General features: G+C 34.5%; 2 protein-coding genes and 1 long non-coding RNA gene across 8 annotated transcripts; 1 reads left to right on the forward strand and 2 right to left on the reverse strand.

The window, feature by feature from the left end:
• Window positions 1-228: 228 nt before the first annotated feature.
• LOC112733549 (glutaredoxin-C9-like) lies at window positions 229-882 on the reverse strand. Its single transcript, XM_025782542.3, has one exon. The coding sequence runs from the start codon at window positions 761-763 to the stop codon at window positions 356-358; it is 408 nt and encodes a 135-aa protein (XP_025638327.2). The 5' UTR covers window positions 764-882; the 3' UTR covers window positions 229-355.
• A 2,221-nt stretch (window positions 883-3,103) lies between these two features.
• On the reverse strand, window positions 3,104-8,495 carry LOC112733548 (auxin response factor 3). 6 transcript variants are annotated; one of them, XR_011869978.1, is made up of 11 exons: window positions 7,634-8,495; window positions 7,338-7,394; window positions 6,759-6,920; window positions 6,424-6,508; window positions 6,233-6,323; window positions 5,982-6,146; window positions 5,245-5,364; window positions 5,086-5,161; window positions 4,765-4,924; window positions 3,573-4,672; window positions 3,104-3,456 (listed from the first exon to the last, which is right to left on the reverse strand). XR_011869978.1 is itself a non-coding variant. In XM_072212596.1 (11 exons), the coding sequence occupies exons 1-10, from the start codon at window positions 7,973-7,975 to the stop codon at window positions 3,828-3,830; spliced, it is 2,103 nt and encodes a 700-aa protein (XP_072068697.1). In that variant the 5' UTR covers window positions 7,976-8,495; the 3' UTR covers window positions 3,104-3,456; window positions 3,817-3,827. The 6 variants fall into 6 exon arrangements, 4 of the variants coding, with proteins under 4 accessions (XP_072068697.1, XP_025638326.1, XP_025638325.1 ...); XR_011869977.1 differs by having other exon boundaries at window positions 6,759-6,932; XM_072212596.1 differs by having other exon boundaries at window positions 3,817-4,672.
• LOC140178015 (uncharacterized) lies at window positions 8,228-8,780 on the forward strand. Its single transcript, XR_011869979.1, has 2 exons — window positions 8,228-8,365; window positions 8,490-8,780. It is a non-coding gene; the product is annotated as an uncharacterized lncRNA (long non-coding RNA).
• The last annotated feature ends 2,922 nt before the right edge of the window (window positions 8,781-11,702 follow it).

Consider the following 11,702-nt stretch of genomic DNA (forward strand, 5'->3'; position numbering starts at 1 on the left):
TTTAATATAAAATATATTAAACTGAATTATATTTAAGTATAATATTTAATTTTAAATAAATATAAAGATTCAGAAATAGATTTAAAATTTAAAAAGATAAATAAGATTATTTTAAAAAATATATTATTAGAGTTCTAATATCAAATTTTAAAAATTTTAGTCTTGTATTTTTATTTTCTAAAGATTAATTTTAATATTTGACTACTAAACACAATATTAAATCCGAAAATCTCAGTCTCAATTTCAGGTTTTGGAAACAAACCCTAACAAAGAAAAATACGAATTTCTCTTTTTAGGTAAAATTGTATATAGAAAATTTGGTTAAGGTAATGCATAGTATTGAAAAGGCTGAAAATTAAAGCCACAAGGCCCCAGCTTGTTTGAGTGCAGGAACAAGTTCCCCTGAGATATGAGCCGCCATCACTCTCTCCAATCCACCAAAATACTTACCACCCACGAACACCGCCGGGAACTCCACCACCTTTGCGCCGCCGCCAACAACCGTCCCTGACACCGCTGCGGCCACCATAGCTTCGTGCTCGTCGTCGAATTCGTACAAAGGAGGGTTGACTCCCTGACCCTGCAAGAGCTTCTGCACAACGGGGCACATGCAGCATCCTCTTTTCGCTATGATTATAACCGCTGTATCAGAAACCAGCTTCAGGACACTAGCGGCAGGTTCCGGCACGGCAGCACTGGATCCTGGGTTTCCATCGGCGGCGGGGGCCGTTGGTGGCGGTGGTGGTGAATCATGTTTGCGCATGTTGTTATGGCGGCGGATCGGAAAGTTGAAAAACTGAGAAGACAGAGAGAAAGAGAGGAGTTTGTTGAGAGTTGAGAATGAAAAAAGCGGGAAAAATATGTAATGTTTATTTATATAGAAGAAAGGCATCAAGTGGTAAAGCATATGCACATGATTATCAGAGTATTACGCAATTAGGTACGTAATATATAAGAGCAAGTGCGGTGACATTAATGAATGATTTCAATTGGATCACTTATTTTTCTATCTTGAAAATGGTTTCACTTGGATTTTCTTTACACTCAAATTTAGTACTAAACAACTTTGAGGATAACATATATTAAATTATTAATAATTATTTAGCACGGTATATCCAAATTAAACATTAGGTTTAATACATGATTTCTAGAATTCCAACGTTTTTTTAGTCAGTCCATACTCGAAATCAGATTGAGGTATAATTTGCGGAGACCACTTTAATAAAGACACTAAAAATGTCTTTTTTTAAAGATGTTTACACATGTCATGTTATTATTGGACATTATTATTGAACCGGTTAATAAAAATAAATCAGAACAAAATCGTTTTTTTTTTTTTGTGACTCGAACAAAATCGGTTTATTATAGCAACAATAATAAACCAAATTGTCTGCATTATAATTATTATAATAAATCGAATTATACCATTTAAACCGAATATCTTTAAATTTTTTGATAAAAAGACAATTATATTCCTGATCTTTTGTTTTTCGAACATTTAAATTTCTAAAAATTTAAAAATACAATTAAATCCCTAAAAAAATTTGGTTTATTGTTATTGTTATAAAAAAATCGATTTTATTCTAATTTATTAAGAAATTTAAAAATAGCCGATTCATTAATACGTCCAATAATAATTTAACACGTAAATGTCTTTACAAAAAGACGTTTTACGCATCTTTATGGGAGCATCCCATAATTTGCACACGTTTACCTGCAGGAGGAAACCAAGAAGTAAGTCAAAAGAATAACAAAATTTCTAAACCGAAAAGTAAATTATTTTGGAAACAAAATAAGAAGTTATAATCTAATCGGGTCTAAATTTGCTGCTAATTATGCTGCACAACGTGTGAATGCCCCAAGCTTGGTAAGGTATATCTTCCGGAGAAGCTCAATGACCCTAATCTTTACTCTTTGCATGTGAGAAACATCAGTCAAATTATTGTGCCACGTTATTACACCGAAATTACACCCATTTTTCTTCGTTCTTTCTATATATATTGTTTTGCACGTTGATTCAACTATTCATCAAGCTCACTTCTTTTTTAGATTTCCAAAAATACCTAATGCTAGCACAATAGATACTATATTATCGTATTTGGACTCATTTGTAACACTATAGGGCCTGGCATAAGAATGTTTTATCCGATAAAGGCTAATCACATCTTCTTTAATAGTCCTTAATCACTCTAGTTTTGAACCAGAAAATTGAGTTAGTACTAAAAACAGATCTTGAAATAGTAAATTTGGTCTACTAATAGATGATGATAATTAAATGAGAATACATATTAAAATATAAATTACCCATTGAAAATAAATTAAGCAATATATATATCTATACACAATACATATATAATTTTCTGGTATGTACATAGCATTTCTAAAAATACGGTATATGACAAACTTCAACCAAACACATTCGGCTCATAACAATCTTTAAAAAATCATCGCGAGAAAAGAGGAAAAACACACTGATGCTTACAGCGTACGAGAATTTTACAGTAGTAATAACAACAATTAAATAATTAAAATAAAAATGGGAAAGAATAATTTAATGAATTTTATGATCCACAAAAAATTGTATAATTAGATGACTGACTAAATGCAAAGGTGGTTCACAATTTGTTTAGTAGTGTAGTACGTATCCGGACACAGTAGAGAACCGCAAATATACTTCAACTGATTACTCAGCACTAGTTTCATATTTTTGTTGTATGCACTAGGTGTCATTTTGAAATCATCACTCGGATGCATCTCATAAACCACCAAGTTTGGAATTTATATAGCTGGAATTAAATTTGAACAATGACGTCAACACAAATATCCTTATCCAGTGGCCTACTTGTGCTTGCATCACATCAATTGATGGTGCACAAAAAGAGTCTCATGCGACCCTTCAACTTGTTTTGCGACCTCATCGTAGTTACCGTTTAACACAAATTGATCGTGACATAAAAGTCCAAATCCAAATGAATGCTATTCGATCATGCAGTGCGTCATGTTTTCATGCTGTCATAACACAAGCACAACTTTCTAATAATCACATAAAACTGTGGGTCTAACAAGATTTGCAGGAGTGAAACTAGGAAAGTAGTGACTCACGTGGTCAAAATGTTTTCATAGTTGTTTATAGGGGGACATGCTCTCAAATCATACAAGTACAAAGAAACAAGAAAGCACCAAAAGTATATGAATCTAAGTCAAAGTGCTTGCATGTTGCGTTTCATCAAAGGTACATTAACATGATATAGGTTAGAGTAAACAAAGATTAATACAAGAATCCGGTCACAGGATAATGGCCAAATTCAGGTACATGTCTATAAACGTTTATTTTGGTACCCAAAATCCTAAATTATTATGCCAAAGACATTGCACTTTTGCTACATTTATCCCAGTGATCATCGCTAACATGCATTGTGCTTTCTTCTAACTTTGAAACCAATGCTGCAGTTGACCCTGCACATAATATGAAAGGAAGAAAAATTTAATAACATAAACTACATGCATAAAAACTCTTCTGCCATTTTCAAATTAGTCCCAGTAAAGTTAACCTCAATATATGGTGCACTCACATTGTTATTAACGATCCATGCTTATTGTGATCTAATCAATGGCCTTTTCATAATTGTTACTGAATCCACTAATCATACAAGTCAAATACTGTGTGCTAACAATTCCAGGTAGTGAAGTTGTTTAGCGTTTACCTACAGAATCTATCTTAAGACAAGTGCACTAGAATGACATATCAAATACAGTGTCTCATAGGAAAAAGATTGCTTACTTCTGAAGAGTTACTTCGGAATGTCTTGCACTTACGTGAATGCCCTTCATTGGCAATGTCTTGTAAAAGAAGGCCCAGAATTTAATTGAAAAGTGACTGTAGAGGGGTCAGTCTCTTCACTTGCAACGGGAGCACCCTCAGTTAGTGAAAAACCAAAGACTCTGCAGTTGCTTTTACATGAAGAAACCAGCTCTTGACTTCCTCTCGGCTCTGATCTTGAATCAGGTGAACGTGGACTACCACCCAACTGATCATGCAGATTTAAAAAAGTGAAAGAATTTTTTCCTTCCTGAGCTTTCCCATGGAAAGTTGTCTCATAAGATGGGAAGGAAGCATTCGTTCCACCATCAACTTCAGAAGCATAAGAACCTCGTTGAAGTGCTTTACCACCCTTCACCTGATTAGCTTTGTTGCTATAATCAGAGTTTGAAACTGGATTAAATGCTTGCTGGAACATCAACACGGATGATGGAGATGACAGTTGACCAGATGGAAAGGGTGCATGCAAATGAGAAGAATTGCTATTCATATGCGCAGACCATCCATTTCTGGACCTTAGCATCTGGTAACCATCAAAAGCTCCGAGGCGACCATTTCCATATGGTTGGCTTGGAAGTATTTCTTGACCTTGCAAGACCTTTTGGAATCGGAAAGATTCACCAAAGCCTATGCCATTGCAGGAAGCATCCGAACTCACTTGTGGGATTGTACCATGTCCTGCTGTGGTAAATCCAGGATAGGTTGTACCAGGATAGCACCTTCTTAGTTCCGATAATTGGTGACACTGAGCATTAATACCATTGACAGGATTATTAACACCCAAAATTTCTTGACCTTGCAAGACCTTCTGGAACCTTAGTGATTCCCCAAAGTCTGATGTACTGATCCCATCTGTTAGAAGTAAATAACAACTTAAGTAGCTGAATATTGGACAAGCTAAAAACTAAACCAGATCAAAAGAAAGAAAAAAGATTGATGCATACTGGGAACTGGAAATTCTAGCTGTGCTGAAGGCAATCCAATCTTGCTCCTCTTCAAACCAGCTGTCATCAGGCTACTGGCAGTGGAAGCAGAACCTGATGGCTCAATCTCCCATGGAGAAACCCTGTTATGCCGTGTGGTTTCTAAGTCATCCCACCTTACCTACAATGATAAGAGAACTTATAGCTGCCATCATTTAAATCACTGAAGAAATGATGTCACATCCTTGATGAGTCCTTAAAATCCAGTAAACAAGAAACATGCTCATTTGACAAGAGTATATTAAGCAAAGTAAGAATGATCCAAACAAGTGAACAACATACCAGCAGGCATCTCCATTTTGATCCGGGCCATCTGACAGGATCAACATCATTAATCCCAATAATTAATCCTGTGATTCTGCCAAAAGAAGTCCAAATAAGATTTTCCATTGACAGGGTTATCTAAGTTCATCAAAGCACAGGAACAAACCACAAACAAACCTTCGATCTGCAGCATCTTCGGTTTCAAAACGCATCCTGAACCTCATTCCAACTGAATATGAATAATCAAGGCTCTTCAAGAATTTGTGGACAGGTATGATGAAGTCTGATGAACTAACCCTACAAAGAAACAATTAATTATAGTAGACAATAATCAGATACCAGGCACACCAAGGCAGAAATCTTTAATGTTTAAAGAATAGTATATGGGGCCATTAAGTTAATGAGCTGAGACTGAAGAAAAAGCAGGAATCTTATGTTGCTCGGCTAGATATATCAGAAAATACTGGTTGTGTAATAAGGTTTTGCAGAAGTACCAGAGGGTAAATAACCATGCTATTGGCAAAAGAAAATGAGAGATTTTGAATAATGATTGTATTTGAAACAGGGTAAATAAAAATTATAGTGACAAATTAAAAATTACAAATTGAGTGACATTCAAAAGGAGATCTTCAGGTGAAAAAGCTTAATGTATAAGCAGAAAACTTAGAAAATTGGCTTCACAATTTCTGAGGGATGTAGCCAAGAACTTTACTGTAGCTTGTTTTAGTCTATAGAACCAAATCTCCTATTCAGTTGTTCGTTTACTGTGACGATACGGGAAGATAGTGATCGAATGAATATCTCTCTATTTGATATATAACTAAACATCCTTCTGAATCACATCATATAACTGGAAACTGAAATTTTCCATTTCAACAACTTGGAAAGCAGAAGAGAAAAACCAGAAGAAATACCTTGGGTTATAGTGAACACTGAAGGCACATCTTGAAGACAGAGCATTAATCACTTCCACAGGAGTGCTATGATTCAACTGCTGGTGAGGGAGAACTGAAAATTTACCATCACTTTTCAATTGACCTGCCCTACGAATTCCCAATCTCAGTTCACCATCTGCCCCCCTATCATTAAGTATAAAATGTTGGTTATGTCCTTCTTATAAAGACTAGTTAATATTCAATGTTTGGTATAATTTAGATCTGAATACCTAAGAAACAGGACAGCATCTCCAGACACCAGCTGCTTCTTGTTCACAAATGCACTCCATCCAGTGGTAAGCAAATGCCTTCGTGGCTGCCCTGTTCAGACGAAACAGGAAATACTAATGAAATACACAAACAGCCACATATCCACAATCTCACTGTTTTCCTTAGAAAGAAAAGAGACACCATGACATACCCCTGTAAATATGTCGAAACTTCCATTCCCGGCCATGCAGATCCTTTGCTACAAGCTCTTGTGATGGCCTCTGTTGACTATAATCCTGAAGTAACACTGAGTTATAACTTATATTCATAATTATTCAAACTACAGATCTTACCTAATCCTAGGAAAATTGATGCCAGTTGTTATGATAAATGAAAGAAAACTTCCAAATTCTACAACAGTGTAATTTCAATACATTTACAAAGGCTAGCTTAACATCAGTAGATATAAAAAAAATGCGAAAAGTAGAATCAAGGAAACACTTGATCAAGGTCAGTTTGAAGTGAATGTATCCTCATTATAATTACCAGCGGAGGAAAGCAATCTTCAGCTGCACGACGGGGAACTGAGAATCCACCATGAGTGCTGGTATCAGAAGCTGTCAGAGTCTTGCAAAACATGTGGGGTGTTGTTGCCTTCATCACAGCATCCGTGTCCTCCTCTTCACCATCAGCCTCAATATCCCCTTCCTGAAATTTTTGCTGTACTTCATATAAACAACAGCCAAGTTCATGCAAAATCAAAGTTTAAGAAGGGAACTCAATTTAGTACCAAAGCATAGCTCTCTTTTCTTTTAACTTTGTAACAATAGAATGTGTTTTATAGTTCCCTTGTTCAGTTCAGTTGTAAGGGTCTGTTAATGTGTTTAAATGACTACTAATACCATTGAAAGAGACACAGAACAAAAATTATAGCTATGTTGTGTACTTTTGACACCTTTGGATTTCAAAGACTAGACAATTGAGCTTTACCTCAACTAAGCAAATTCATAAGAATTACAATTATCACAATCTTGTCAATTTTACTTAGCCCCTTAGACTTAGGTACGGTATCGCTTTCCCTAAAAAGGAGCTGAACAAAGGTGAAAAACCATGAATGAGCCTCACCTCATTTTCAGGAACAAGCAAAACCTGGCAATACACTTCATCACTCCCTTCCTCTGCCTGCACACAAGAATCACAACGCACAAACATCACATTACACGTAAGAATTTCCAAATAAGACGAACCTAAAGCTCTCTATTCTACATGACTCGCCCTAAGCAGTAAGAAGCAGAGGAAATGAAAAAGTATAATTTTGTGATACATCATCAAGCAAGCAAAACCCAGATAAGATAAACAGAAAAATAAATCAACTTTACAACAAAATAAAAGAACAGAGAGCAGAAGAAGATAGTACTCACATGGAGCTTAACATCGAGAACGCGACAGAACACATGGGGTGGGATGCTGTTATTGTTGTTAGAGAGAGGAAAATCGTGAAGTTGCTGCTCAGAGTGTCCCTGTGGGAAGTACACAACAAGAGTTCCCTTCTTCGGCAACGAGATCATTGAACCTGCACACGCGTGCCACAGCTCCAAACACACGGAATTAGAAGAAGAACCAGGAACAACAGGAGCTGAAGCTGAAACAGAAGCAGTGCTTGTTCCCGAGTGCGAGGAGGAAGAAGATGGAGAAGCAGCGTAGGAACCATACGACGGCGTTTCATCGTCCTCCGTGGTGTTCAGATCAATCAAACCCGCCATGAGAATTAAAATTTAAAAGAAGAAAGAAAAGAACTTGTGAACAATGCTAATGGAGTAGCAAAAGGTACCAACTTGGAGTTGAAGACTTGGCGTGGAGAAGAAGAGGGAATGGGGAATGGAGAGAGGGATTTGAAAGAGAAGAAGGGTTTCATTTCATTTCATGTTCTCATGATGGGTACTGCATTTTTTCAGAGAGCTAACTTTGGCATTTGCTAAAAAGAAGCTGACCCAATACTCCCAAAAAGAAAGAAAGAAAGAGACCCTCTTTCTCTCTCTCTCTGATGAATTTCCTTTTCTTTCTTTCTTTTTTGGGTTCTTTCTTCCTTTTACTTTTGTTTCCTGGCTTTGAATGAATGAGTGAAATGGGGTCTCTCTCTCTCTCTCTCTTGGGTACCATCAAATCATGCTTTCATTCCCATTTATCTCATCAAAATCCTTTTTTTTTTCATTATTTTATTTACTCTCTTTTAATATATTTTGTTTTTGTTAAATGTTTTATTTTGTTGGTTTGCAGGGTGAAGCAGCAGGAGGAGCAGTGGTTGCAGCTGCTGCAATGCTGAGACTGTTGGGTGTGATGTGTGGCAGAGAGAGACAGAGAGAGAGAGAAAGAAAGAAACAAGCAAGAACAATGACTGTACTGTAGACTGTAGTAGTAGTAGTGGCTCATGCATTTTATGAGAGCCTTTTATTCAATTTTCATTGGTGAAAGGGCCAATTACAAAATTAAATAAATAAAAAGAATGTACGGGCTTCTCCCTGTATTTCCGGGGGGGATGTCTATTCTGTCCCCTTCTATTTCACCAAATCTCACTCTTATCCCTTCTTCTTTCTTCTTCTTACTGCTTAGTAAAATCAATGCACTACTTTAGATTACCACTTATTAGCTCTGGTTTTCGATTTGGTTCTCCCTCATATCATTATGCTTCTTGCCAATGGCCTTTGATTGTGAATAGATTTCCCATCATTTTTAGCACAGGAGACTAGGAGAGTGTTTGTTTTACAGTATTTGGAGGCAAAAGATAGAAAACAAAATTTATTCACTAAAATTAGTTAATACACATATATTTTATTCTAATAAATAATTTTAATGTATATTTAATATAATTAAAAATAAAAATATTTTTTATTTTTTGTTAGTTTGAGTAAAAACATTACAAAAATATTTTATGCACGCCAATATAATATCTGACATTATTTTAGAATTTTAATATAATTGTTTTTGATAAAGTAAAATCTGATTATACGTGCATTGCATCTAATTATACATCTGAGTTCATCTTTAAAATAGTTTTTGAGAATAATTGTATATATAATTTTAAATAGTTTTCAAAATTTTAATTACATTAACTAAGTTTTAAAGATCGACACTGTGAATCCATCATCTAAAGAATTAAGGGACTAACATAATGTATTTTTATCATTTTCAACAATGTAATTAATACAATTGAGATCTTAAATACTTTCTTAATGTAACTAATTTCAAGAACTATTTTAAATTTTAAACCTATATAATATTATTATAATTGCATAATAATAACAAAATCATGAACATATATCTATACAGAAACGTAATGCAAGCATAATGATGATATTGTTCTAGAAAATCTAAGTTGAAGCTGAATAATTTTAAGGCACTCCATTACCACTTCTATGAGAGACAAGTGCAAGATAAGTGAGCTTGGATGTGGAAAGTTGCATGCTGTTTTTGGGAAATTCATCCTTCATTTTGGAATTTCTGCCTACCCAAGTTTTGACTTTTCCTTTAGGGTCCTAACCATTATTATTAGCTAGTTTCTTAGAACGAAAGTAACGGCTAATCCTGGTCCCTGTGCCTAACCAATTAGAGAACTATGGCAAAATGATGATCAACATATCTTTATGCTTTTCATAGTTTAGACCGTCATTTTTATATATATAGACCTAACCATTTCAAATGTGGAGCAGCTATTCCATATCAGTTCTTTTTAGGCCAACCTTTTTACAATTTTCGAAAATAAAAAATTCATATATAAAATTTTTCTTTAAATATTTTTTATTAAATAAAGACTATTGTATTTTTTACTAAACAAATATTAACATTTTATTTTGTCATACATTATATGAAAAAGAATAATTAATTTAATCATTTGTTGAAATTAAAAAAGCATTTAAAATATATAATCTGTCATTCTATTTATCATTTCTAATAACGGATTACTTTTTAAAAAGAGTTGCATTCTCAATTTTGCTAATACTCACACACACACAGACTAATTAATAAACAAGATTACAAGAGTATTTATCACTTAATCAATTATATGTTAATTTTGTTGCCTTTAATTAGGTGTCCATGCCTAGCTACCTCTTTAGCTTGTGCCTCCCTACTAGGGGTGCACATGGGCCGGGTGAAGCCGAGTTTGATGTGACCCAGACCCGGCCCGAAATATACACCGGGTCTATTTATTAGACCCGAACCCGGCCCTAGACCCGATGAAACCAATACACTTTCGGGTCACAATTATACCGGGTGAAAACCGGGTAAAAGCCGGGCCGTTAACATTACATTACGTTGATACCTTCTTGTAAGCTAGCATGTAAAAAAATCCAAATTTCCAAGACTCCAACCATTATTTAACATGGTAAAATTCACTTAGAAAAATATAACAAGAACCAACCATTCTTCAAAATTAAAGCATAACCACAATCAATACTAAAGTATAACCACAATCAATACTAATATTGTCTAATAATACCAAATATTTAAATCAATACAAATAACACAATATTATGCATTAGTCTAAAGTCTTATGCATTCTAAACATAAAACATTAACTTATAGTTTTATAATGACTAATAACACAAAATATTAAGATTTATAATACTTAAATTCCACATAAGAATAGTCATGATCCATCACTAATAACACAAAATATTAATTGTGTATGATGACCGGGTCACCGGGCCGACTTCGGGTGACCCGAGCTATGGCCCGGACCCGACCCAAAATAATGACCGGGTCTATTTTTGAGACCCTTACCCGGCCCTAAACCCGATGAAATCACACCAAATTAGCCCCAAAAGTGTTCGGGACCGGGCCGAGCCTTCGGACCGGGCCGGGTCTGTGCACCCCTACTCCCTACAAAGAAAACTTCTATACTTTCTGATGGGATTATTAATTATTTAATTACCTGCTCTTATACTTTCACACTGTTTAATTAACTAGTATTCTATGAATTTCTCCATTATATGCAGAAAAAGAATTGAAGGTGGTTGTGTTAAATACCACTACAAGAAAAACGTTAAATACTGTCAGATTTATGATTGGATTTAGCGTCAAAAATTAGTAGCGGATTTACCGACAAATTTAACAATAAATTCGTCGAGTAAAAATATTACCGTTAGATTCAATTTTCCAAGATAAATTCGCCAGAAATAATTGGAAGAAAAAAAAAAGAAAAAAAATTGACATGCCAAAAATAACTATATTTAATGGGTCATATTGTATACTGTATTTTACTATCTGTTATAATGTCATGATCACAAAATAAATCTTTTAGCATATTATTACACGCCTGTAGTTTATATATTGGTTATATATATTGAATTTTGTTAGTTTATGTATGATGTCATTAAAATTTTGAATTTTGTTAGTTTAAAAATTATTAAATTTAAGTTTATTATCGATTAAACTCGTTAGTAACTATTAATTTAATTATTAATAATAAATAATATATTATCGTCAGATTTA

Source organism: Arachis hypogaea, chromosome 13 (genome assembly GCF_003086295.3).
Source record: "Arachis hypogaea cultivar Tifrunner chromosome 13, arahy.Tifrunner.gnm2.J5K5, whole genome shotgun sequence".
NCBI classification, from domain to species: Eukaryota; Viridiplantae; Streptophyta; class Magnoliopsida; order Fabales; family Fabaceae; genus Arachis; species Arachis hypogaea.

Excerpts from the sequence above, each read along its gene's own strand:
- LOC112733548 (XM_025782540.3), bottom strand. The coding sequence starts at position 7,975 with ATGGCGGGTTTGATTGATCTGAACACCACGGAGGACGATGAAACGCCG. Across the intron at positions 6,509-6,758 it reads AAGATTGCTTTCCTCCGCTG|GATTATAGTCAACAGAGGCC; the intron begins GTAATTATAATG and ends GTGTTACTTCAG. Across the intron at positions 5,365-5,981 it reads AGTGTTCACTATAACCCAAG|GGTTAGTTCATCAGACTTCA; the intron begins GTATTTCTTCTG and ends GTTTCTTTGTAG.
- LOC112733549 (XM_025782542.3), bottom strand. The coding sequence starts at position 763 with ATGCGCAAACATGATTCACCACCACCGCCACCAACGGCCCCCGCCGCC.